At 33.0% G+C, this 27,547-nt stretch overlaps 3 protein-coding genes across 5 annotated transcripts; all 3 read right to left on the bottom strand.

The window, feature by feature from the left end:
* Window positions 1-712: 712 nt before the first annotated feature.
* LOC117925324 lies at window positions 713-7,040 on the bottom strand. Its single transcript, XM_034844320.1, has 3 exons — window positions 6,832-7,040; window positions 6,084-6,254; window positions 713-1,193 (listed from the first exon to the last, which is right to left on the bottom strand). The coding sequence occupies exons 1-3, from the start codon at window positions 6,972-6,974 to the stop codon at window positions 947-949; spliced, it is 561 nt and encodes a 186-aa protein (XP_034700211.1). The 5' UTR covers window positions 6,975-7,040; the 3' UTR covers window positions 713-946.
* Window positions 7,041-8,145: 1,105 nt separating this feature from the next.
* Window positions 8,146-10,406, bottom strand: LOC117924912. Its single transcript, XM_034843648.1, has 3 exons — window positions 10,051-10,406; window positions 9,186-9,424; window positions 8,146-8,902 (listed from the first exon to the last, which is right to left on the bottom strand). Exons 2-3 carry the CDS (start codon window positions 9,420-9,422, stop codon window positions 8,294-8,296), a joined length of 846 nt encoding a protein of 281 aa, XP_034699539.1. The 5' UTR covers window positions 9,423-9,424; window positions 10,051-10,406; the 3' UTR covers window positions 8,146-8,293.
* Window positions 10,407-17,474: 7,068 nt separating this feature from the next.
* LOC117925116 (cold-responsive protein kinase 1-like) lies at window positions 17,475-27,317 on the bottom strand. Of its 3 annotated transcripts, XM_034843984.1 has the most exons (8): window positions 26,589-27,317; window positions 22,856-23,044; window positions 22,629-22,759; window positions 22,149-22,362; window positions 19,764-19,995; window positions 18,817-18,967; window positions 18,180-18,521; window positions 17,475-18,116 (listed from the first exon to the last, which is right to left on the bottom strand). In XM_034843984.1, the coding sequence occupies exons 1-8, from the start codon at window positions 26,608-26,610 to the stop codon at window positions 18,060-18,062; spliced, it is 1,338 nt and encodes a 445-aa protein (XP_034699875.1). In that variant the 5' UTR covers window positions 26,611-27,317; the 3' UTR covers window positions 17,475-18,059. The 3 variants fall into 3 exon arrangements, with proteins under 3 accessions (XP_034699875.1, XP_034699873.1, XP_034699874.1); XM_034843982.1 differs by having other exon boundaries at window positions 17,523-18,521; window positions 26,589-27,306; XM_034843983.1 differs by having other exon boundaries at window positions 17,523-18,521; window positions 22,856-23,008; window positions 26,589-27,303.
* Window positions 27,318-27,547: the final 230 nt, after the last annotated feature.

The following is a 27,547-nucleotide window of genomic DNA, read 5'->3' as shown; positions in this document are numbered from 1 at the left end:
AACACATAAAGTCCATGGTTTCCTATATTTCACCACAACTACAATACACCTAGGTAAAAAGACAAAACAAAAGGACAAGGACTTGAATTTTATAATAATATAAACCCCACCAATGCCCCCACATATTGGGAAGTAAAATATCTACTAGAAAGCCCAATTGCTGACCAAACATTCCCATATCAAATAAGGTAGGTTTGGTAATATTTTTTAAAGCAATTCTTAAAAATGGTTATTAATTGTTTTTGAAACATAAAACTTTGTTTAGTAAAATCATTTTCTCAGTTTTTTCAAAATTATTTTTCAACAACTCAAATATAAAAAATAATTTTCTCGACTTATTATATAATTATATACAATATAAAAGTTCTTATAATAATAATAAAAATAATTATAAAATAAAAAAACTTTAAAACTAATTCAAGTTTCATATATTTTTCGATCAAAGATAATATTTATTTCATTAAAATATAATACCTAAATAATCAAAAGTAATATTTTTAACTAAAAATACATAAGATATTAATTATTTTTAAATTGTTGCTTGAAATTTGCATTTTATGCATTTAAGTTCTTATTTTGTGGTTCATATATATATATATATGAGTATTTGAAAACACATTTTTCCCATTTTAATTTCACAAGAGCTCTAAAGAACCTGCTTAAATTATTATACATAATTTCATTGTCAAGAGGAGGCACTTACTATGAGAAGTTTTGCTAGGCAAAAAATTATGTTTTTTGTTTCCATTCTCTGAATTCAGTTCTTTTTTACCTGGAAAAAGAACAGTGGAATGTAGCACTGGCAGTTACAAGATGGTCTCTTTGAAGTAATTACATTACATGATATTTCTAGGCTTGCAAGATCCCACAATGGCATTACCATATACAATATTGTAGCACCTTCATCAACTTGATATAATCCTATACAAAAAGCTTGTTTTGTATCTCAATAGTAGTCGTCGTCCTCATCTTTTGATCCAGCAAATCTCCTTATAACAGCAGCAACAGCACCAAGGAACATAAATAGAACTAGAACTTCGAATCCACCTCCAACGCCAATGGCAACACTAGGACCTGGGGCAAAAAATGAAAATGGAGACCAACCCCACCCGCCATAGAACGGTACACCATAGCCAAATCCATAACCACCAACTAGAGGCGGTGCCACTGGTGGATTTATGTAAATGTTGGTCCTGACAAAACAAAGATTTTGAATCAATCAAGGAACAAGTTTTACAGAGCAGGGTGTTGAGGTACTAATCCAAAATGGGGTTATTTGCTGAAAGAAAAAAAAAAAAAAAGAATTGTAAGCAAAACGACATGAAAGAAAATGTAAGTTAAGTTATCTCATAATCCTTAGAAAGATCCTCCATGTAAATATATAACCATTTAAAGTTGACTTTTTGACAACTACACTGTTAGAGATCATGACATACATTGGCAGGTGTTAGAGAGCATCATATATATTATGGGTGCCGAAATCCAAATAACTGTAGCTCTTAGGAAAATAGGTTATTCAACATGGTATCTAAGTATTGTTATGCGGGATGTCCTGAGTTTTTAAACTCATGTTTATTGTCTTCAAAAGACACTATTCATGGTTTGTTTGCCTGCATGTGTGAATGGTTCCTGAACTACTACTAGTATTTGTTTCTTTGTATGCAGTTTTTCTCATTTTCAAATCCTAGAGCGGAAAGCATCCAAACTAGGGATTTGTTGGGTTTAGCTCTTGGTTTGGGCATTCATTAGCCTTTTGTTTCTGTCATAGTTTCATTTAATGGATGGCTTCTGATTCTTCTTATTACTCCTTGTTCTAATAAATTTTCGTTATCTATGGGAAAATTTGCAAGCATGAAGTAAAATCATATCATTTATCCAGTCATTGTCAATCAATGACAAGTTCAGATTTCCCAGCTTCAACATGGGAAATCCAGGCCATGTCAAAACCAGGGTAATAAACTCAATAATAAAATAAAAAGGCTAGGAGAAACAAACTGATTGCATAAATTTTTTACATGAGCAAATCACAGGTCAAAATGCAGCAGTTAGGAGCTGGTCAGTAAGTTATATGGAAATACAATAATTTTTCCTCCCTCCAGAGTGACGAATTTGGCAGCAGGGTCAGGTGATGGCTGTTAAGAGTCAGTCCTATCAATTTGGATGTTTGAGATGTAAAGCAATTTGCACCATCTCTGGTCTTGTGGGTTTGATGTCTATGGCATAGCACCCAACAGCTAAGGTGCCTTGAGTTATAGTTTGATTGAACTTGGAGAATTGCAAGGCAAACCAAAATGCAAAGTTGGAAGGCAGAATAAATGCCCATGTGCAAAAATGGAACAGAGTATTTCTCTAATGAACAGTTAAGTTATATGAGACAATATGAAATATAAACCTAATTTAGTTGTCCGAGCACCATAGTAGAAAGGTATGGTTTGAAGGAAGAATCAACATCTTGCACCAGGTATACTTCATCCTAAAAATGTTGTTAGTTGAATTTGCTCAAACTTACGAGCACAACTCACATAGCCAATAGGCAACAAAAGCAAACCTTGATTTTTTCATTCCTTCTAAGTTGTGGGATATCAAACCCACGATGAGTCACTTTTGAACTTTCAGATGCCTTTATAACATTCTCATGCATAATAAATTGCAAAACAAGTTTGATAAGATGATAATAACCATGAAAGGAATAAAGCTTCATCTTGGTGGACATTTCAACAGTTCATACAACTAGAAACAAAATATTTTGAGGATAATCTGTAAGAGAAAACTGAAGAGGAAATTCAATAAAAAAAATTACAACCAAGTCCAGAACAAGAGAAGGGAAAAACATCATTTTAATTCACAATAATGAATCAGAATCCAGTTAGCTGAGGACAGTATATAAATCTACAAGATTGTGGCAGACAAGACATTCAGCCAAGTTAGCATAAAGAAGTAAGATTACAACCTAGAGAGTTGACCACATAATGGAAGCCCAGCCTAAGCCAGTGGCCGACACAGGATTTTTTTTTTGGGGGGGGGGGGGCCAGTGGCTATAAAAAAAAGTTATAATATTATTTTTTTAGCCAAATAAAAACCATAATCTAATTTATTTTTTTAATATTACATATAATTTATTTATTATTATTTTTTTTTATTTCTAAAGTTGGTGTTGGGGGGGGAGGGGGGTGTGGGCAGTGGTCCCCCCTTGGCCCCTTTCTGTCCGCCCCTGGCCTAAGGTGTCTCATCTGACCTTTGTCCTAGATGAAGAAGACATTACAAGAGAACAGATAAAGTTCGAAGGGGCATTTCAAATGCACAGTGGTGAAAAGCAATGAAAAAGAGATGCAAACAATAATGAGAAACAAGCAAGTAGGAAAAATGTCCATAAAGGGGCTAGCCAATGCATAGCTCACAAAATTTCAGCAGCAACTCTGTGACTGTCGATGCTTACAATGTTCCTGAAGGGCTTGTCTCCCCTTCTGAGGCTCTGGGCTTTACAGAACTAAATTAAAAATAAAATCAGTGTTAAGGGGGAATCTTAAGAGAATATAGTTAGATGCAGGATCCACTACCTTCTCGAAGATCCTTTGTCCTCCTGCACTGCCAGTGATCGCAAACTTCAGTGCCCCAAAGACAGAAATAAGCCCAGTACCTCCTGTAAGTTGCCAATTCCTTCCCCTTCGTTGCCTTCGATTTGGAGCCCCCACCCCCTTATCCTCATTGAAGAAGAAACCCAAAAATTGCAAAAGCATTTACAATACCACCCTTCAATGGCTCATACAAAGGAAAACCTTGGTTCTCATTCAATTCGTTCCCACATCCTTTTTCCCCCATATGAATGTGGGTTCTACTGAAAGAAAGGCTACAATTCTTAGGTTCTATGTGGGTATTTCTCAATTAGTATTTGTTTGGGGCTGTTCGTTTAGGTGATTTTGGCTTACAATGCAACTTTTTTGGTTAGGTTGTGGTACTTGGCTAGAGGCGGAACTTATGCTCATTTATTTTATGTTTTGGCATTGAACTTCTGCTATTTTTTCTACAATTTGGCCATACAAAAATAATAGCATTCTAATACTGAATTGTAAAATAAAGAGCAGCTAAAAAGCAACTAACAAGTGGACTTCATTCACAAGAATATAATTACACTTCAACCAACTTAATGGATCACTATATCATCTAACTATAACCAAATAATTAGCAATACACCTACAGCCAAACACAATTAGGAAAATCCTCTACACTATAACCTGCTCCTTCATCGTCAACACATCTCGTATAATAAAAAATTGATGGTACCCTGGTTTCCTTTTGTTGAGCTATAAATAGAATAAGAGAATTATTTTCCTATTATGTTAGTTTCCTATTTCTGTAAATAGATAGTTTTATTAGTTTTCTATTTCTATAAATAGATAGTTTTATGATTTAGGAATAAGTTAGTTTTCTATTATATTTCTTGTTTCCTATTTCTTCTCTTGTAATCTCTTATATAAACTGTGTGTATAGTCAATTTAATAGACAAAAAAAAAAAAAAAAAACCTATTATTTTTCATCCCATATTTAGTGTCACCTTTATATAGCTATTAAGATGGTGCTATAACTGCCTTTGTAGTTTTCAGATTTTTCCAACAGATACTCCAAAGAGGGGGCTGCATCAATGAGAAGAGCTGGAAATGCCTTTGGAAGTTTGAAGCTTTCCAACTACCAGAATTGATAAAAATGTGGAAGAAGGAAGGAGGCCTTGTTCATCTGCCCACAAAGATTTCTGCAGGACAGTGTTGCACTCTCATGCTTCGTTGTCATATTGCATATTTTTATATTGGACCAGCTGATGACACTTGGACACAAAAGCACACCCGGGACTGCGTCAAAGAGCTTAGTGTCATATACAGGCCGCTCAAGGTCTGTTGAATCATGGGTTAGTCGTCTCACTTTTCTATTCTTACTTGAGATCTGTTCTAGAAGGTCATGTCATCATGGTGGACAACATCAAATACAAAGGAAGTCGGCATTTATTTAGTCACTAAGGGCAGCAATATGTGAAAGAGAAGGACTTGGAGAATAATGCCCTAGAAAAGGACAAATCTGAATCAAGCTTCTCAAAAAGTAGCTGTGCATGCACAAGGCCTCCTTTTTATGTCCAACATAAACAGAATGATATGAGAAATGGGTTGCCAAAAGCCCCCAAATTATACCATCATGGGCAGTAGTGTATCCGGTTACTTTTAAATGCCCATATGAGAACACATTTACTTGGAAAATCAGATCTTACTTTTAAGTTGGTGAAAATGGAATTAAAGCAAAAATCCAACTTGCAAGGCACAAGTTTAGTGAGCTCTCCCGTTAAAAATATGATGATTCTTCGACGGTGTTTACAATGATTAGGAGATATGTGAAGGTTCCCAAGTTAACCTATCCAGATTACTGAGATTGCTAATGAATTTGTTCTGCATCTCGAATGCATCAACTTGCCAATTGCTCAGAACAAGAGCATAGGTAGGTGAGCCCGACTAATTCTCTACATTACAAAACATCACATCGACCTAAAATTTTACCCGATTATGTTGTTTACACAATAGTCACCATTATTTTCAACTACAAGTGACTTCATGGAAGAAAAATCTTTCATGGAAGATATAACAGGCTATGAAAACACAGACTGATATTTCACATCATATGGTAAACTTATCCACTCTCAATAACAATATTATTTGATTTATTACTGGAAAATTTCTATGACAAGATGCAGTACAAGAGGCTTCAAAAGAATATGATCATTTCAGTACTAGCTAATGAAACAACAACCATTTCAAAGGAGCAAGTTCATTTGCTGAATTTAGCATTTTCCTAAACTCAATCAGATTCAATTTGCAGAAGTGGAATCCTAACCAACTTTATTGAATTGTTTAGCGCATTAATATTCAATAAATGTGAAAAAATCCTTTTAGCACTATTCAACCTGTACTTTCCACAACACACATCAAGTCATCCAAGTTAATGGCCTTCACTGGGGAAGGAACTCTATTTATACATAATAGCAGTAATGGGCGCTCAAGCAATTGGAATCTAAAACACTTCAGTTCAGAGTTCAATGATATTACCTCGAATTATTGATTCTAGGGGAGGATGCACGAGGAGGAGCCGACCGGAAAGCCTGACCCCCGATTCTGCCACCAGTCTTGGCTGCAGAGGCCTCATGAACTGACCCCAGTGTCAACACTCCAGCTGCCAATGTTACCATTGCCAGTTTTGCCAATTGATTCTCCCTCTTCCTACACACCCAACACCCAAAGCACAATTTTATCAGAAAAATCAAGTAAAAAAAACCCAAAAGAAACCCTACCTTTGTTTGGTTGCCCAGAAAACTCAGCCGAAGAAATGGAAGTGAAATCACACGTTTGAAAGTTCCCCACTTGCCTAGCCGTACAATCGAGCTGATTAATACAAATTTCTTTCCTTTTTAGCATTGAATCAACAAAAAAATAAAAAAATTCAACAACAAAATTTCTAATGAGGTTCGGATCTTGGTTTGCTTTTTTGCAAGGTTTCCGAGTTGCCAAACAAGAAATTACATAAATTGAGCTGATTAATGCGGTTATCTTTTCTTTTCAGCATTAAATCAACCCCCCTCCCAAAAAAAAATCTTATAAATTTTGGCTTTTCCTTTACTTTTTTCCGAGGTTCCTGAGCAACCAAACAAGAAATAACATAAAATTGAGGAAATTAACACTCTTAAATTTTCTTTTAGTATTAAACCAACAAACAACAACAACAAAAATACTGACAAAGTTGGGATTTTTCTTACTTTTTCCTGAGGCTTCCGGGCAACCAAACTAGAAAACAACATACCTGGGGGAATCTCCATCACAATCATCAGATGGGGATCTGCATGAGATAGTGGAGGTTACAGAAGTGAAGATCTTCCTTTTGGGGAAGTGGGTTGATGACAGAGCATTGAAGAAGAAGCTCTGCTGAGATAAAGCTATGGACATGTTTGAATTTGATGTTGGAAGTGAGCAGTGGATTTCTCTGATACTATTTTCTCCCTTCTCTCCCTTTTTTCAATGGAGGCTCATCCTTTCCATGATTCTGAAGTAGCCACGTGGCAGCATTATGATGTCGAGAATCCAAAGTCCACCATGCTAGAATTCTCCTTACAAAAATCTTAGGACATACCACTTAGCCCACAAAAATGTGTTGGTTTCCATACATAAGGAAAAATAAAAATAAAATTTTAAATAGTACTTTTGAATTTTTTTTATATCACAATCTAATTTAAAATTCTAATTTTAAGTTTTATTGAAAATATCGTTTAAATATATGGTAAAATTTAAATTATTAAATAATAAAAATATAAAGATACGAAGAAATAAAATCGTAATAGAAAGTAAAAATGTTGAGATAATAAAATTGTTTATTAAATATAAAATAATAAGAACGGGATCAAATCGAAAGGGTATTACTCCAAAACTTTTTATCATAGCAAGGTTTATAATAATGGCTTATGGTATTAATTTTGAGATTTTATCATTCCAAAACTTATATACTCATGGAGCCACCATTCATTGAGAAATAACATATTTGTCACATTTTTATTCTCCATGAAGTTGGAATATATGAGCATGTTCCTCTACATCTTATGATATATTACATTCACAATTTATTTCCTTGGGACATGAAATACACATTCTTGATACTAATACGTGGGGTTCACTTTAAATAGTGATATCAGTAGTTCAAATCAGACGATATCCATCTCACTTATTGCAACAGAATCAATTTTTAGGGAGAATACACTTATGGAGCTTAACCACCTCATGAATCTATGGGTCATGATCAGGACTTGGTGCTTTTATGAATGGGCAAATATGATGTCCCACATCTCATGAGTACTAGAGGGAAAATATCCACATGGGATATGACAGCAACTTATCATTTTGGTAAGTTTGGATGGTTTCTAATTAGTTTCAAGTCCTTTGGTACACACCCATGTATGAACACAACAGTCAAAAAGGGTTTTGGGTGCCTATTAGGCTGGAAGATTCTGTCAATCGAATTTCGGAATCCCAAATCATCTCTCCCCTATTAGCTCATCAACTGCAGAAGTACTTAGTTTTAGAATTAGGGTAAGTGCACAGAATCTAAACTAGTACACAAATGATGTAGACATGTGCTGTAGATGATGCATTTACAACCAAATATGCCCAGCAATGGTGTCTTAATCGTGGGGTTAATAAAATGGAGCACAACAATTCTCGATCATGAATGTTAATGCATGAAAAAACCTGTGGGATCAATTTAAATATGATTGTCAAAGTTGGGTTCTGTTCAGGCTTAGGCCTTGGAAAAGCCAAAGTGGCTGCTTCCTATAATCTTCTGTTGTTGCGCTGGAGCTGCTGGCCGCGTTGGCAAGGTCACTGCATTCCTCTCCCCTATCAGACTTGAACGAGGAGGATGACCCAAGATCGGGGATTTCGTTGTTTGTTAATTCAGAACAGGCTAATTCCAGGCTGCGGTTAGGCTGGTGGTTTTCGGGTTTCTTCTTTCTGCTGGTAGGAGTTCCAATGCTAAGCGTGAGCTCTACTTCACTCTCTTCTACCAAGCTCATCTTGTTGTCTTCTGGGTGCTGGTGGGCTTCATCAATGGCATTGAATGCTGTTGAGACGCCTTCTTGGTTAGCCCTTTTGAGATCAAGTCCCCTGGCCATTCTCAGGGTGTCTCCTGAGCAGCTGCTGCTCAGCTCTCTTGAGCTTGGATCGTCTTGAACCCAAAAACTATCCCCACAAGCAGTATGCAATGGCAGATGGTGCTGGCTAATCAGGCCAGCTCTGGGGCTCCAAAGCCTTGTCTGCTTTTTCTCACCTTTTAGTTCTTTCATCAGCATCTTTTGGACACTGTACAGCCTGTGAAGCTCCTGCACCTGCAACATTTTCTTCTTTTCTGAGCTTCTAACTAGCTTTAGATCCAAATTCACAGCCTTTATCTTTACTAATATTCGGGTGATTATAGAAAATCTCATTGTTTTATTACAGTATTTGAAAGGGTCTAGGATACTAATGCAAGTTCCCTTTGTTTCAATTGTGAAAACATCTGATGAATAGACCCCAAGGACCAGCCTATTTCTTGGCCTAACCCGATACTAATTAGATTTCTTGGAAGGAGGCAGAGGAAAGGAGTAAGAATTAACCAGAATTTCACCTCACCTGATGCTTAAATACATCTTCGTGCATCAGCATCGTCTTCTTGATCGTTTCTACATTATTCTGTTCAAGTATTCGATCCATGGAGTTGTGAAGCTTGTCAATACAGTTCCTTTTGAAGTCCACCTTCAATTCTTTGTTCTTGAAATAGTCCCAATCGTCCATAGGCTTCTCAGTTGATCTGCTGCTATTTGGTGATGTAGCCAAAACACTAATCATATATTGGAGCTTGGTTCCCATGCCTGAAATACTAGGACTCAGTCAGATGGATGGAAACTTCAGCATTCTTACCACATCAGTAATGCAAAAAGTTTGGAAAAATTTTCAGTTTTCGGGTGCGGCCATGGCCACATCTGATGAGCACCAAAGGCTAATGGAAAGAACAGATCATGTTGACTCATATCCAACCATCAACAAAGTCAAAGATGAAGGTGAGAAAAAAATTAAGCCACAAACACACATCCAGAAAAGAGGAAGTCATTCCTCAAATCCCCTAAAACTTAATTGTAAGCGGTATTTCTCAAATGGGACAACTTGGGAACCATGATCAAAAGTGGCTTTTCCATGAATATGGGCAAAAATGAAACAAAAAATGGGATGTGGGATTCCTCTCTCTCTCATTTTTCATAAGATAGATCAGACACAGTGAAAAAAATCAGATAAAAACCGACAATTGAGCCATATCTCTTCCTGGAAAAAAGGACTGAAATTTGCAATTGAACGATCATGAATTCAAACTTCAACACAGAATGCATGGAAAAGAAGAATGATTAACAAGAAAATCATTCAAAACCATCTTCAAAAACTCAATTCTAAGCCTAAAACTTTCCCTCTACAAAGGCAAAAACATGAGCTAAAGACTTCTCACCTGCAATATAGGAGGCTCATTGACCATCTTCCTCCTGCATACCACTACTTCCACCCATAAGCTAGAACGAGCTATAAGCCGAACCGAAGCAGGCGACTGGTCAATGCATTGGAGAACAAAGATAGGTGGTAGGAGAGCTAGCCCAGGTGGACGGAGCAATCTAAGCAGAATTCCAATGGAGAATAGGGTGGGCAGCAGGCTTGACAGGCCAAACCCAGTTCCCAAACCTCCCTTAGAGAAACAACAAAGGAAGCACAGACTAAAAAAATAAGATCAGTGTTAATAATTCAAGCTTGACAGGCTGTGAATGAGGAAAGAGGCTGGGAAAAAGCTGGAGAAGTGTGTGTGTTTGTGTGGGGGAGGGAGAGGTGGTTTAGGCATATATTGTAATGCATTTGTCTAGTATATTTGTGTTGTGCTGTACTGGGGAGCAAGATCAAGAGCTGGGGCCACCATGAGGGGGCAGAATATGATAATGGATCACTCCCAAACGTGAGAATGTAGGCCTCTTCAGTATACTTTCCACACAAGAACTTCTTTTCAAAACCCGAGTATCTCGATACCACGTTTGGCGATATTTATGAAAACAGTTCTCAAAATAATATTTAAAAACAGTTGTAAGACGGTTTTATATATATATATATATATAATTTATTTTTTATTTAAACATAAGATTATTTGATAAATCAATTTAATGACTTAATTTATATTATTCTTAATTTTTTTTAAACATAATTTTATATTTAAGTAAGAATAAATTAATTATTTTAACTTAATACTTAAAATTATTTTTAATTTTAAATTATAATATTAAGTTATTTTAACAAATATGCTTAATTTATTTAATAATTTAAATTAAGTTATTAAATCACTTTAAATTATTAAGTTAATTTATTAAACACCCACTTTAAGTCATTATTGTTTATAAACTTAATTTTATGGAATCGATTTCTCGATTTTATCTTATATGAAAGAACTATCTATTTACTCAAAATACAATCTTTCTTACTTATTTTCCATATTTTCAATTTTGTTTCATATAAGCTTTACAAAAAACATCTTAAAAATGCTTCAATTTTGTTCTCAAAGGGTGTCAAAAATAAATTTAAATTTAAATTTATCAAATCTGTTTTAAAATCGAAAAAATTTATATTTTCAATAGGTATTTGTCCATCCATTTTGATTCAAAATTTTAGCAAAATAACTTATTTAATATTTGAGGGCAGTAGAAAATTGATATTACTTAAAAATTAAATTGCCACACTAGTAAAAATAAAATAAAAAATCAAAGAAACTAATGTTGAATGAGTTAATTGAGGATAAATTGTACAAAAATCAAATTACGGGTAGTGTGATAAGGGCATCATTCAATGTTAGGCATTAAACCCAAAAAGGTGAAAATAAAACAAATTTAGTAACCGGAATAAGAGTGCATTTGGAGCGTTTTTACTTCAAGTATTTTTAGAAAAAATCACCTATAAAATGTTTTTTCAATAAATATTATAAATAATTTTCTAAATTTTGACAAACATTTAAAATCTGTTTTATAACTGTTTTCGAAAATAATTTTTCTCTCATTTAGAACAAAAAAACAAGAAAACCCGTTTGACAACTAGAAAGTGTTTTCAAAAAATGTTTTTTAGTTGTTTTTTTAATATTATTTTCACTTGTTTTTTAAAAACCATTTTAAAAAATAAAAATAGAAACATATAAAATGATTAAAAATAAATCATTAGATATAAAAATTATTTTTAAAAATATTAAAAATATATTAAAAACATTTCAAATTCCAAACATATTTTTATTCTATAAAACATTAGAGAACAATTTTTAAAAATTATTTTTTAGAATTGTTTTCGAGAACAATTGACAAACAAGATCTTAATGTTTTTTTAAATATATTTTTTAACCTAAAAATGCTTCCTAAAACACTATGAAACAGACTTTAAATCTCCAAAAGAAGAGAAAAAACAATTGAAATCTAGAGATTCAAAGAAAGAAAGAAAGAAAAAGAGAAAAAATAGTTGAAATCTTGAGATTCAAAGAAAGAAAGAAAAGGGGAAAATTTTAGCACACATCACTCTCCTCCAAAAGCAAAAGAGAGCCAAAAACATGGCAGAGCCTAAAGTGAAAAAAAAATCCAAAGCTTCAAAGACAAGACTTCCCAACAAGAAAACATGTTTGATAGAAAGTGTTTTCAAAAAATATTTTTTAGTTATTTTTTATTATTTTTATTTATTTTTTAAAGATTATTTTTAAAAAAAATTATAGAAGTATATAAAATGATTAAAAATAAATCATTAGATATAAAATTTATTTTTAAAATATATTAAAAATAAATTAAAAACATTTCAAGTTTTCAAACAGATCTTTATTGTATAAAACATTATAAAACAATTTTCAAAAATTATATTTTAGAATTATTTTAAAAAACAATTGGTAAACAAGGTCTTAATGTTTTTAAAAAATAATTTTGAACTTGCTTCCTAAAATCACCATGAAACAAACTTTAAATCTCCAAACGAAGAGAAAAAAATAGTTGAAATCTAGAGATTCAAAGAAAGAAAGAAAGAAAAAGGGGAAAATTTTAGCACACATCACTCTCCTCCAAAAGCAAAAGAGAACCAAAAACATGGCAGAGCCTAAAGTGAAAAAAAAAACCCAAAGCTTCAAAGACAAGACTTCCCAACAAAGAAAAAAATAAAATTGAAATTCAGACCCAGTGACCCACATGTGTTAAGAGCATTATTATATTTATCTCTGTTTCATTTTGTATGTGGCCACACTTTCTCTTGTCTCATTCCTCCTTTTGGGTACATGGGTTTTCATCATGTTTTTTCAGTCCAATGTTCTCATCATGGCTTTTGTCACAAATCCCATTTATAGTTTGGAACCATACTTTTTCAAAATTTGGAAACTTTCTTCCTTCTTTATAGCTTTTGAAGTACCCCATCTTATTATTATTATTTTTTTAACCTTTTTTCAAAAGAAAAATCTATTAGGGTTTATTTAGGAATTTATTTGGAAAAGCAGCATCAAAAAATAATTTTTAAAAATAATTTTAAAAAATAATTGATTTATATTTTGTAGAATAGAAGTGTGTTTGAGAACTTTAAATATTTTCTATATTTTTAATTATTTCTAAAAAAAATATTATGTGTTTTATTTTCAATCATTTTTCATATTTATATTATTTTTTAAAACAAGCAAAAAAAAAAACAATTAAAATATATTCTCAAAAAATTATTTTTTTGTTAAAAAAAAGGAGAAAATTACCAAACATGATTTGGAGTTTGAAGAACATTTTCTAAACAAACTGTAAATTTATATGAATAACCTATTAATACAATTGTCAACGAGGTTAACTTTTTTGAGATTTTAAATCTAGGAAATACTATTTTTTAAGTTTTAATTTAATTTAATTTTTCTAAATTTTAATTAATTTAATTATTCAATTTTTGACCATAATATGTTTATAAGATAGAAAATAAAGTTTAAAATTTTTATTTATTTAACATTTTATTTAATTTTTAGTTATGAAACATTTTTAATATTCATAATTTTTGGAATTTAAAAATTTTAATTTAATTATTTTAATTATTTAATTTTTTTAACAATATGATATTTATAATTAAACATATAATTTTTATTTTTATAATTTAAAAAATACAAAATCAACAGATTATTTTATTTTGATACAATAATATGTGAGTTTCACAAAATAAATTTAATTTATAGTTTAATTTATAGTTCAAATTTTGCAAACATGAATATTAAAATACAATTACTTATATGTGGAAAACATGTTTTCATAATTATAATAATTTAATTTAAGAAAAGCATTATGGGCACATTTTTAATAATTTATTCATAAGATTGTAAACCAGATTTTGAAATGTGGTGATATTGTTTCCAATTTATCTTTTAGGTTATGTTTGGTCCTGGAAAATACTAAGGGAAAAAAAACAATACTAAGGAAAATGATTTTATGATGTTTGGTTGTCTTATGAAAAATACTAAAAAAAAAAAAATCAAATGTAATTAAAACTAATTAGAAGCTTATGTATTTTAAAATTACTTAATCTTTATATTGATGAATTAAAATAAGTAAAATGAGTTTAAAGTATCAAATAAAAATAATTTATTGAATTTTAATTAATTTTTTATTTTCTTCTACTTCTTTATATTTTCTCTTCTTTGCATTTTTCCTCAAATTTTCCTAGAATCAAACATATAATAAACACTTCGAATATAAATAATGCTAAATACTTTGAAAGTATTCACTGAAAGTAGAAACACTGTCAATGCGTTTGATAATGCTTCTATTCGAAGTGCTTTTAAGAGAATCACCAATAAAGTGTTTTTAAGTGATTTTTCAATATTATAAGTGATTTTTTTAATTAAAAGTGTGTCCTAAATTTTATCAAACATCTATTTCTTTTTTTTTAAAAAAAAAACACTTTTTAAACTAAAAATAATTTTTAAAATTACTGTCAAACATATTCTAGTCTCTACATGTCAGAAATTAATTATTAAATAAATAAATGTGAATTATATTTATTAGAAAAATATAAAGATAGAGATAAAGATTAAAAAAAGATATAAAATTAATTAATAAAATAGTCTATATATAATACAGGGGCTTTGAATTGGCCATGTGAGCTATGCACATGGGAATAGAGAGTCTATTGACTTCTACCAATTTTTCTATAATTTTTGTCTAAATATTTTAATACCTTCAATTAAAAAAAAAATCTTTTCAAATTTAATATTTTTTCCTTTAAAGTGCTTTAATCCATAATGGAATATGTTATTATAAAATACTCTAATCCGTAATTAAATACATTTAATATTTTACTACAAAGTGCTTTCTAAGTAATTAAAAAAAAAGCATCACATATTTTTCACATGGTTAATATTTTATTTTATTTTAAAATAAAATAAAATAATTTTAAATTTCTTTATTTCTAATAAAATGATTCAATGAATTAGCATATTGCTCAATAATTTAACAACAATAAATAATAAATTATTTTATTTTGAAAATAAAAATAATAATAATTAAGAGAGTAGAAATTGAAGGGTAGGGATTTTGACAATATTTTTAAAGGTAATTTTAATTTTTTTTATTTAAAAATTCAAATTTGAGAAATAATTTTCTTAATTTATCTTCATGAATGTATTATATACTTATATGTAATATAAAATTTCTTAAAAAACTATGAGTTTGTCTGTTAACTGTTTTAAAAAATAACTCAAAAATAGTTTTTAAAAACTATTATATGATTTTTATATAACAAAAATCTGTTTGAAAATTTAAAATATTTTTAACATATTTTTTAATATTTTTAAATATGTTTTATAAATAATTTTTATATTTAGTATTTTATTTTTAATTTTTATACGTGTATAATTATTTTTTAAATCAGTTCTTAGAAAATAAGTGAAAACAATAAGATGTTATTTGAAAATATTTTGTTTTTTATTCTTAAAAATAGAAAATGAAAATAGTTTTAAAACTTGTCAAGTGTGTTTTTTTTTTTTGTATTTTTTGTATTTTATTTTTTAGAAATGAAAGGGAGGTTCCAATCGTTTAAAATAATATTAAATTCCATGAAAAGTGGAGGAGAAGACACATGCCTTGATAAATAAAAAAATAGAAAAAAATTAATACAAAAAATAAATAAAAAGACAAAGACTGTGGACTTATTGGATTGGAGTGAGCACGCTCTGTAGCCTAACCAAGGCACAGCCAACAAAGAAGTGGACCCCTACTTCCACCTTCCAATGCCCAAACTCTGATGATATCATGCGTAGATGCTAATAAAATATATTAGAAAAAATGAAAAATCCTAAATTATTACCTATTTTAAGTCACATTTCTTTATAATCTTAACCATACCCTACTTGGGAGGAAAGTTATTGACAACCTATATTGTTCTCTTTTTTAATGTATTTTAAAATTGTGACTCGATACAATGCGTATTTATTAGTAACATTAGCAGGTCATTTTGATATCTCAAAACCGATAATATCTATACAAAAATAAATCGAAAATAGTGAACTTGTACGGAGAATTGGAGATGGTTATGTCATCTTACATTAATTACATGAAGTTTTTGACCATATATATATAGTGAATTTCTTTTAAACATGTGTAGAAATTTTAGAGTCGTAATATATTTAGATTCAAGACGAATAATGTATATATAATAACCAACTTAGATTCAAGACGAATAATGTATATATAATAACCAACTGGTTGCTCTAATGCTATTCTCCTCAAAAGTTCATATTTAAAAATTTAGTATGATATTGATTCAATATTATTATCTTTATCAATTTTATTTTATTGTCTTGGAATAAGGTAGATAATAAATATATATGAAAAAAAAAATCCTTTTTGTTTAATGTATTTTAATATGTACTAATTATTTTTTACATGGAGAACCAAGAATTTGACATGTTTGATATTTAAGTTTTTTTTTTCTTTTCATGAACTAAATTAAACGATTTTAGGGCGTATTTTAAGAAAATATGTTTGATAACTAAAAGTTATTTTATGTTTTTAAAAATACAAAATATGATGTTTTTAAAAAATATATTTTAATTATTTTTTATTGTCTTCGCTTGCTTTCTAAGAACAATTTTAGAAAATAATTATAATATAAAAATTATTTTTAAAACATATTTGAAAATATTAAAAATAGGTTAAAAACTTTCCAAACAAACTTTTTGTTTTACAAAACATTAGAAAATAATTTTTAAAAACTATTTTTTAGAATTGTTTCCAAAAATAGTCACCGGGGCCTTAATTTATTTCTATTTTCTTTAGTTAGCTTTCAAGATGCACATAAAAAAATGAATAAAAGTAGTTCTAGAAACGGCTAATTCTAAATAAAAGTAATAAAGTTTTAAAACAAAAAAGTTGTTATTGTTTCCATATTTTTCCGCTGATTAAGGAACGCATTGTTCACGTCCAACTATTTTCCCTTCAGATCTCTTGCGGCAGTTTCAAAAACCATTCCCAAATGTCTTTGTGAAGTTGAATCCTACAACTTTGTCATAGCCCACCTCCATCGTTGCAATCATCTGATTTGGATTCACCCCACCACCTCCATTGTTGCCTGAGGAATTAGCTTGAAAAGCAGTGAAGCTCACATCAAACCAATAAAAATGCTTGTAGCATTGTGGGCTAAGCTTACTGCACAATTGACACTCTGTGCTGCTCAATCCTATTTTCTTGAGCAACAAACAGAGCGCACAAAACTTGCAGAGAAAGAGGTTCAGCTTTGGAGGTAACATCAAAAACAAGGGGACCATATTCAACGCCTAACCCAGAAAGGATAGTAAGAACCAATTCTTCTTGTTTTACAAGTGTCCAATCAAAATTCGACGAGGGCATGCCATATGATACAGAAAAGTGTTTTTCGATACCAAAGACTGAAGTAATTATATTAGCAACAAGCATAGAACGAGGTATCGATAATAATTTCAAACTCTTGTGCCAAGGGAAAGTTTATTTTTTGTTCTCTTGAAGATACATGATAGATTCTCATACAGCATATCATGCAAAACTTCACAAAAGTAAAGACAACAGGACGAAATCTCACAGACTGCAACCACAAAAAGAATAGATACCCTGCAACCGTTTTTGAACATGTCTACATTTCTAACTAGAATTTTGATGAAATGATCACCCAATGAATTTTGAACAGGAAAATCTTCAGCTATTTCTGCAGAAGTTATAAATATGGATTGGTCAGAGTCGTCCCTTGCTGTTGTTTTCAGCTTCTTCCAAGTTGGATTATAATCTCACCATATTACATTGAAAAAGAAAGAAGAGCCAACAGAACAGAGTATGCCCTTGACATCATATGGTGGGTCTCAATCCTTTTTCTGTGTTGACATGGGAAAGGAAACTAGCACTAGCCGCAAGAAACCAGAGGGAAGTTGGAATCAGACTCAAATCGTAGGAGCTATATTAAGATGGGAAGTGCGAAGTGGCCTCACTTTGGCTGTTGAGATGAGGAAGGAGAATCACCGTGCAGAGGAGAAGGGAAAGCCTCTGAAATCTTTGGCTGTTGAGATGAGGAAGGAGAATCACTGTGCAGAGGAGAAGGGAAAACCTCTGAAATCTTTGGCTGTTGAGATGAGGAAGGAGAATCACTGTGCAGAGGAGAAGGGAAAGCCTCTGAAATAGTATCCGAAGAGATGTTCTTGTCCTGCTTGCGGTCCAAAAAGGCCGGTTTCATGGGTGTTCCAACCATATCAGCTCTGCATGTTAACACTGCTACGACCTCTGACATTGGCGGTCTCAAGTTTGCATAAGGTTGAAGACAAAACAAGGCCACATGGATTACTTGCAACACATGGTTTACTTGCAACACAGGGTTCTCCACAAACCCGTCTTCTTGAATTCTTGGATCTACCAGATCAATCACCCTGGACTTCTCATATAGCTTCCAAGCCTATTATGAAAAAAGACAAATAAAGACCAATTACAAGGTTTCAATCCGTTAATGCTATTTGCATAGCATTGCTTGTTCCCCTGTTTATTAAATTCATGTGGGAGAAGAAGCTGCATATAAGGCAGGGCGTTAAGGCTAATGTCATTGGAGTTAATTGGTTTGATTTATATGTTGTTGGCTCATCACTTAACAGTTTAAGCTTCTAGGTGTATTTAGTGGCTTAACACAAGCTATGCACATAAACTAACAATATACAAATAAATAAGTAAATCTTGCCTAAAGATTGATGGCTTACATATTCAGGGAGATATTGCATTTCTGATGATAAAGTACGATCGGTGTTTTTCCTGCAGCCGATGATTTCAAGTACCAAAACTCCAAAGCTGTAGATGTCAGCCTTTTCAGACAATTCTCCTCTAATGGCATATTCAGGTGCTGTATAACCTCTGGAGAAGAAAGCAGAGAGAAAGAGTAAATCTCGAACAGATAACCACAGCACAAGAAATAAAACTATGATGAGAATGATAAGCATAGTATGGATGTGTAACTGAATGTGAAGCTGATAAACCTCACAGCAAATACAGAAATAAGTCACTCCCACATCAGAAAATGTTGAATGACTTGGGCAGGAAAATTTTCTGAGCAAGAGGAAAATTTTTACATTCAGTTTTTTGCTGCATAGGATAACTTGCTGTGTGTATCTGTGAGAGGGCAAGGCAGAGAGAATAAATGTGTGTATTGTGATACTAGCACTGGTGGCGGTTTCTGTTACAGTATCTATAGCAATACAGTGGTTTTTGATGGAGACATGGATGGAAATTGTTGAGGAAGAGATGGTGGTGGTGGCTACAATGTATTAACGGGAATGCCATTGATTTATAGATTGGTGAAGGTGGTTACAGAGGCACCTCTCTAGATTGTGCTGAACTGTTGTGTGATAATAACTATACCGGTGGTCATAGTGCCATGCAATCAACAAAATGATGGAGATGGACACTAGTGGTGGTGGTGGTGATTGTGATAGGGGTGAGGCAAAAAGGAAAACTTTTGCTTTCCAAAGAGATTCTTTTTCCCTGTTTTTCCCCTTTGCTTCTAAGTAGTTTTCTAGATAAGTACATGACTGACCCGAACTAATTTTTCCATATTTCTCTCTGGGTATTTTTCCATATGCAACAACTACTTATCAATCATCTTCCATGAGATAAAGCTTCTTTGAATAGTTGTAGTAAGAAAATGGCTTACAGAGTTCCAGCAAAGGCAGTGCTGAGATAAGCCTCGTCCTCTGGGAAGAACCTAGCCAGCCCAAAATCTCCAATCCTTGGTTGAAATCTGTCATCAAGAAGAATGTTGCTTGCTTTGATATCTCTGTGAACAATTCTCAGGTGTGAATCTTCATGTAGGTACTGCAATCCTCGAGCAATACCAAGTATTATTTGGAATCGAGTATTCCAATTCAGGAACTGATCATTTCTTTCTGTGAAACAGAACAACTCAAAATTAGTATTTGGAACCAAGCCAATATCTAATCAATTTGGCTGCCTTTAGTATTAAGGATAATCTTTTATTGAGACTAGAATTCATCCAAACCAAAACTTCATATTTCCATGAGCAACGAAATCAACCAAAAACAACATAACAGGGTGCATACGTGTTCATGCAGTGTACAAGGATTAGAAAGAGCAAAAAACAAACAAAAATAAAAACAACCCTAATGATTCACTCTGTTGGGAAAATCAAACAGAGAATTCATCCCTTGTCAGTTCGAGTTTCAGAACCAACAACTCATCATGTGTGGAACTCCAATCCCACTCCATTAATATGGTCCAAATTCCAAAGTAAAGGGATGATGCCTCCCTCTGTTTTCCTCTTCCTTATGTGCTGCCTGTGCCAACAACTGGGAATTAATAGCCAAAACATGATTGGATGAATGCCTAACACATACAAGTAAACTAGGCCATCTACACAGTACTAAGGGGCTCCTCTATGATCATTGATCATGAAAATATATAAAGACATGAAAGGCCTCCACCAATTCAAAGTATGAATCATGAAAGATAGAAGAAAACAAGGGTTCTAAAAAGGTCACCCCCCCTTCAGCGACACAATTATGTTCCTAAAAGATGATGAAAGACATCCTTTAGCAACACCTCTCCACGCCAGGTATCCCATCAGAGCCTCACTCTGATCCAATCCCTACCAGTCTACTACAGAGGAAACATGCCAGATTGACTCAATCAATCTTTCCTAGTCTTTTTCAAAGCCTGACTGGATGAGACCTTCTAACTTCCTTTAAAAGCCCCTCTCCCCCCTTCCTTCTCCCTCCCCATGCAATTATCCACCGCCTATTCTTTGAAGTTTCTATCTCTCTCTGGTGAACCCCCACTACCATTTAACCTGCAGAGCTTTAAGAAACAAACCTAGGTGCCTAGGACTAAGACCACCATTTTTTGTTTTGCACACTTTTCCACCAAACCAGATGAAATTTGAACTCCTCCTAAAAGCCCTTTCAGGGCAAAAAATGCAAAAGGAATTTTAGAGCTTCTCTGATCTTACCATTATTGAAAACAGAATTACAAATATAGAGATGAAGCTAATAAGCTAAGAAGAATGCTTTAATCAAAGTCAGCCACCCCCTTCAGATAAATACATTTCCCAACCAACCAACCAACCTTCTCTCAAACTACTCTACAACAGAATTACAAACTAAAATCACTCTAAATAGGAACCAAAAGGCAGACACAAATAAATTCACATCCCAAGTAAACTGCTAGCTATAAGGCACCCCTCCCAAATATTTAAATGGGAAAACAACACCCTTCTACAAATTTATTCCTAGTGCAACATCACCTTAAAAAAAAAAAAAGGAAAAAGAGAAAAATGGTACACTTGAAAGATGCCTCAACTTCATCCGGTTTGCCTCACATACAACAAATGAGAAGCAACCTCATTCCCTATTTCTCTCATCTCCTCTCCCCAGCTCATAACCTACTAAAGCACCAACCTCCACCACTCAAAAGTAGGCACATAAAATGCCTCCATCATGAAGACCAATTCAGAATTTCGGCTGCATTTCAAGGCATGTCCATCTGGAATAGTGCTTGCATCACAAAAAAATGATAATCAGTTTTGTTAAAAATATAAACTATCCAAAACCGGAAATGGCTTCCTTTATCTCTTAGTATTGGAGATTATTCTAGGGAAATAGGCTACATATGCTGCCACTGTCTCATATATTCAAATATTTCAACAAAAGAGACAAAATGAAAAAGAAAAATACAATCATAGTAATGGACATGTCAACCAACATCATTAATAAGCTCCTTTCCCAATTACAACTTTCCCACAAGATGAAGAAACCACAAAAAGAGCCAGTATAGTGGATGGAAGGAGTATCCTAATATAATGCAACAGTAAAGCACAATCAACAGTACAAATGTAGTCTTTCCACCTTCACCAAAAATAAATCAAAAAATAAGAAAAAAGGAAATATGTCATGCAGGGAGAAATCTCCCCGGGTTTCTTGTGCTTAAGAAGGAGAGTAATTGTATTGTACTCCATAATCATATCTTCAGGAAATAAAGAACTAGATAAAAAGGACAAGCAGAGAGAAAGATAGAGAAGTTGTACCATATATGATGAGGTCCAAGCTCCTATTTTTCATGTATTCATACACAAGCAACCTTTGAGGCCCATCTGAGCAACATCCAAGAAGACGAACCAAATTCTTGTGTTGGATGCTTGTGATCATCTTCACCTCTGCAAGGAACTCTGCTTCTCCTTGCTGGGACTTGTCAAGAGATAATTTCTTTACAGCCACCAACTTTCCATCTCTTAATTTTCCCTATCAAAAGATGGAATATGTTAGAAAGTATCCTAATTAATAAACAAAATACTTGAGCATAATCGTCAAATCCCAGGAATGGTTTTCTGAAAATTCCTTACTCAACACCACCGAATATTTAGAGAAATCCACTTATTGTTGGTTTTGATATTTTATTTTGAAGAAATTTGAGTTGGTTACAGAGATTTGATGCTCAAGTTAAAGATTTTCTCCAGTATAACTAAGAAACTTTGTTAAATCAGGTTTCTTAGATTCAGCATTAGTACCCGATAAACAGGCCCAAATCCACCTCTTCCTAGAAGATTACTGGGGTGAAAGTTCTTTGTGGCCTTCTTTAATGAGCGCAAGTCAAATTGGCTTACTGTTCGAAGATTTCCACTACAAAAATCTTTGGCTTCTGCAACAAAAATGAAAATTAGTCTTGAGGTCTCATCAATCTTTTAGCCTATAAAAAAAATAAAAATAAAATCTTATACTAGATCCATTTTACTACCTTGAAGCGTTTTAGTTTGTGTAACCAACTTCTTCAGCTCTGCTAAATTTTTAACTTTCCATGAGACTAAAATGAGAATCAGAAATATTAGAAGCACAACTGCTGCTACTAGGAAAAAGAATAAAGCTGGAGAATGATGCGGTGATCGGCAGCCTGACATTTGTAGTTTAGAGAGTGATGGTGAGGTCACTGCATTAATAAATAATAAAAAACAACTATTTTATTGAACTGAAAAGCTAGAGTAAAATATGGAAACGAAAAAGACAAGTTTCGAGTTGGACACTCCATAAAAATCAAAATTACTTCCCACACGCACACAAATAATGTCTTATAAATGTTATTAATTAGATAACATGAGAATATTTTGGTTCCTCAAGAAAAATGTTAAGTTTATTAGTCTGTAAAATAATAATTATATACGCTATCAAGTATAGAGTCCCCACTTGAGTTTCATTAGACACACCAACATATTGATCCTACTGTCAGTTTATAGGTTGATATCCACCTAGTATGAATGCTAAATGCCTTACGTTTAAAAACCAGATTTCATAAAATGTTTTAAGAGAGGTTGGGCATAATGATTTGTTTAAATCTGCTAATATAAAAGGCGATCTTCCTCTTTGTTATTGATGCCAGAAATTACTGTGTGATCTTTTGAGGCTTTGATATTGAGCTTTTTAATCTACATGCACTTGCAAAGGATAATTCTAGACAAATACATATTGAATGAAAAAGGATAGCAGAATGATAAAGTAGTATCTGTGCTTCAGTTTTAGTTCCAGCACTCCATAGCCACATCTATCACAATTTACACCCTTAACTTATATGATCAAGGAGAAGCCAAGACTGAAGCACATTGAAATAAAAATGATGGTTAAGAATTAACATGATGGTTTTGTATGAAATCCCAAAATTAATCCTATACCACCAATTGAATATATAGGATGATTGAAGGTTCTTGGTTGACAGCAAGATTTGGAGGCCTTCTAGGCAAGAATAATCAGAACACTGCTCTATTTTGGAGCAGATTAAGAGGAAGGGATGGCCACTACCATCTGCAGTGTATATGTTGATGTCACTGTATTTCCCACCAAAAGATTAAACTGGTTACCCATGTAGCATCAATTGGCTCATGAGTTTGAAGCCCCAATAAGCTATCATTCTGAAAGCCCTTATAAATACATCTATATGGTGGCCCCAATAAGCTATCATTCTGAAAGCCCTTATAAATATGTCTATATGGTGGCCACGAAGAGCAATGAACTTGCATCAGTTGAAGGCCTCTAGTTGGAAAGCTTAATTTCTTGATTCTCCAAGAATTCTGGAACTATGACACCTTTCAGAGAGTTTCTGATAGATTGCCATCTCCTTCACTTTTATTCTGCTGTCCTCCCTTGAATTTAGACACTTCTATGTCTACATAGTTATACTGTTGACAAAAAACCTTTTGTAAACAGTCTAAAGTTAAGAACTTAAGGAAATTAAGAGATGAACCAAGATATATTGTCAACCAAAAAAAAAAACAAGGGGCTAAGAAGTTAAGCTGGAATCTGCTAACTTATGGCTGAACAATCGATATGCTCCTTACAAGTGAATTCAAACAATCAAAAGGTATCATAAATTTCACCAAATTTTCATTTGCCCTAATGAAATTTTTTTTGGCTATTTGGAGTTTTCAGAGCTGCTTTAAAGGTTTTGAGTATTAAACTTAAGTTATTAGAAAGGCAATACCTTCGTCCTTGTCCTCTTTTGTAGCCTGCTTAGTTCTTTCCTCTCCTCAGGTTTTGTCCTCCAAAAGTAATATCCTTATTTACTTGGCTCCAAAAAATTTAACCCTATGTAACCTACCTAGTGGGGCTATGTAAAGGGATATAGGTTTTTTCTTAAGAAAATCTGACAAAGAAAATTACTTTATGCTTCAGTGCCTTCTATGGTGAGCAAGAAGCCATACACTCCAGGGAGAAAATCCAACAAATGGATGATGTTCAATCATGGATAAAATGGAAGCCAGATCTCCACCTCATCCACTTGATGATACAAGAGAGGGGTTCAAGCGAAATTTTCAAACAAGTTGAGGAGGTAAAGAATTTAATTAGAATTCAAAACATGAAATAGAAGAGATCAGCTCGACTATGATGGAAGATGATTACAAATGCATGATTCACCAATAGCAACTTTACAACTAAAAACATAGTGGCTAGAGGGAGTGCCAAGAAGGGATGGAAAAACCAAGGGGAATTGATCTAAGCCTTTCCAAATAATGGAAAACATGACAACATTACTTTTAACATTATATATTCCAAACATATTTCTACATTGTCAATTCATTTTGAGAACCATATCAGGCAATTTTATTAATAACATATAACATTTATTATTGAAACTTATTGACCACTAAAAATTCCAGTGCTTTCTTAAAGAATGCTGCTAAAAGGGTGACAAGGAAAATATTTTGCAAAGTTGCCTAACTACAACTACTTCTTCTGGCAATGGATCTGGTTGTCCCACTTTCTCAAACCAAACAGGCAGCTCAAACCTATTGGAGTCCACCAGGGTGGATCAAAAGAAGGATATCCCCTGGCTCAAAAGTGAGACAGAACATAGGATAGGTATAACAAGGACAGGGATAACTTGCAGCATTCCATGGGTCTGAAGAAGTGCCAAACTGCTGGTATCCTACCTGCCTTAATTGCTTAATCATTTGGTGGCAACTTTTAAACCAAAAGTAATAATCAAACTCAACAAGCCATTTTCAGAACCCTCTTTCTACCTCTCTTTCCCCAAAAGCAAATAATTTAAGAAATCAAAATATAGCAAAATTTACTGAGAACTGTACTGTTCAACTCAGGAAGACTCAAGTTGATATCCTCCTGATTACCAGTCCACTTTATGTGATCCATAAAAGCTTTACATATATAATCAAGGCTGGCCTAACAAAGTTGCAAGCTTTCCCTTGTCAAAATCATGCATTAATCCACAATTGCTCAAACTTTTTAAGGTCAACTCAAGAAAATATATGATGAACTGTAACAACTTTATAAAAAGAACCCCCATGTCATACCAAGGATAAAATCAACAAAGCAAAATACAAAGAAGGAAAAGATCAACACTGGAGATCCACAAATTGGTGTACCCACATAGACCACCCACTTCAAGGTTGCAAGTTGGCAGGAAATCAAGTAATAAGAACCATTCTTGGTTTCACCCAATTGTTATCATCAGGCTGGAAAGGTGAATATCATTTATTAGCTAGGATCGTGTTTGTTCCAAATGATTGTAATTGGACACAAAAATGTGATTTATCAATTAATAATCAGGATCTAAATGGGGTATCTGCAGCTAGGCCTTTCTTGGTTCATATTTTTGTTTGCCAGGTTCTTAATGCTTTTCTAATGCCTTGTTAGTCATGAGGATTCAACTTCATAAACTTTATCACTATTCAACATTCACTCCTCTTTGGGCACTTTACACAATCAGTTGGAAGGCATTACTCCACCCAAGTCCCACTGAATCATTCACCATTCAAACAGAAACAATCAGACAAAACGAAAAACCTTAGCCCAAATTGATTACTGAAAAAGAAAGTGAACCCATCAACCCCTTGGACCAAAACTACAACCTCAAAATTATGAATAACAAAATCATAACAGAATACTAAAAAATAAAGTGAACCCATCAACCCTTTGAGCTAAAATTACAACTTGAAATGCTGAATAACTGGATCATCACATACCTTCTGCTAGGAGGCGAGGCATCCTCAACTATCAAGCACAGCACTGATGTTGGGTGCAGTGGCGAAAGGTGCAGTAGCTTCAACAAATGGCAGCCACCATTTCCTCTTTCTATCTTCCTATCTTTCCTTCTTTTTTTCCTTTTTTTTTTTTTTCTTGTTCTTTGGTGACTTGGGAAACAGTGAGATAGAGAATGAGGGTGGAGCATGGGAATAATCGATGGAATTTGGACTTTGGAAGACGCGGAGTTTGTTTTCCTTGGTAGAGACGGAGATGAAGAGAGAAAGGATGGGACAGAGACAAATGTCTTCCTTGGAGACGGCTATGGGATGCTTTCTTGTTGCCACAATTGCTGGGGATAAGCTGGAAACCGTGGAAACTGGAAACTTCTCGGCAAGCAATAGAATATTGATATAATCGTATAGACAATGAGCTGGTAATTAACAAGGAATAAATAAATAATAAATAAAAATTAAAGATAAGAACCACCCATGGAAGAACTCCATGCATTGCATCCACAATTTTGACGAGGAACAAAGATCGACTGTCAATGACAACAATCAAGATCCTTCCAAAAATGAGTTTTGATTTTGGTAATAATAATTTTTGAAACCAAACATTGCCTAAATGATTTCTATGAATTGTTCAAAGGGATTAGGAATTGATTGTTTAAGAATGCAAAGGGATGGGCTCAGGGATTGATTGTTTATCAACCATTATTCCTTGATATTGGGATTCAGGAAAGATTTCTAAAATTCCTTCATGGTCTTGATCTTGACTACACTAAGATGAAACACGATATGTTAAATTGTGAAGCCTGCTATTTTATTAACAGTTGTGACTTGTTTTTATGAATAAAATTATATTATTCATATATGAATAATAATTTTTTCCATTTATTCTTGATAAAGGTAACATAGGCTTATGCATAATATAAATGTTCTTTGTGCATAGAGCCCTA

Source organism: Vitis riparia, chromosome 11 (genome assembly GCF_004353265.1).
Source record: "Vitis riparia cultivar Riparia Gloire de Montpellier isolate 1030 chromosome 11, EGFV_Vit.rip_1.0, whole genome shotgun sequence".
NCBI classification, from domain to species: Eukaryota; Viridiplantae; Streptophyta; class Magnoliopsida; order Vitales; family Vitaceae; genus Vitis; species Vitis riparia.
The sequence above is the reverse complement of the archived record's forward strand: the minus strand, read 5'-3'. Positions and strand labels throughout refer to the sequence as shown.

What these genes read in the sequence shown, in the direction of transcription:
- LOC117925324 (XM_034844320.1), bottom strand. Translation starts at nt 6,974, where the DNA reads ATGTCCATAGCTTTATCTCAGCAGAGCTTCTTCTTCAATGCTCTGTCA. An exon ending in TGTGATGGAGATTCCCCCAG is followed by an intron (nt 6,255 to 6,831) that starts GTATGTTGTTTT and finishes TTGGGTGTGTAG; the next exon opens with GAAGAGGGAGAATCAATTGG. An exon ending in CCTAGAATCAATAATTCGAG is followed by an intron (nt 1,194 to 6,083) that starts GTAATATCATTG and finishes TTGTTTTGTCAG; the next exon opens with GACCAACATTTACATAAATC.
- LOC117924912 (XM_034843648.1), bottom strand. Translation starts at nt 9,422, where the DNA reads ATGGGAACCAAGCTCCAATATATGATTAGTGTTTTGGCTACATCACCA. An exon ending in AAGATGTATTTAAGCATCAG is followed by an intron (nt 8,903 to 9,185) that starts GTGAGGTGAAAT and finishes AAAATGTTGCAG; the next exon opens with GTGCAGGAGCTTCACAGGCT.
- LOC117925116 (XM_034843982.1), bottom strand. Translation starts at nt 26,610, where the DNA reads ATGCCTCGCCTCCTAGCAGAAG. An exon ending in GCCTCGCCTCCTAGCAGAAG is followed by an intron (nt 23,045 to 26,588) that starts GTATGTGATGAT and finishes TTATTAATGCAG; the next exon opens with TGACCTCACCATCACTCTCT. An exon ending in ACAAACTAAAACGCTTCAAG is followed by an intron (nt 22,760 to 22,855) that starts GTAGTAAAATGG and finishes TTTTTGTTGCAG; the next exon opens with AAGCCAAAGATTTTTGTAGT.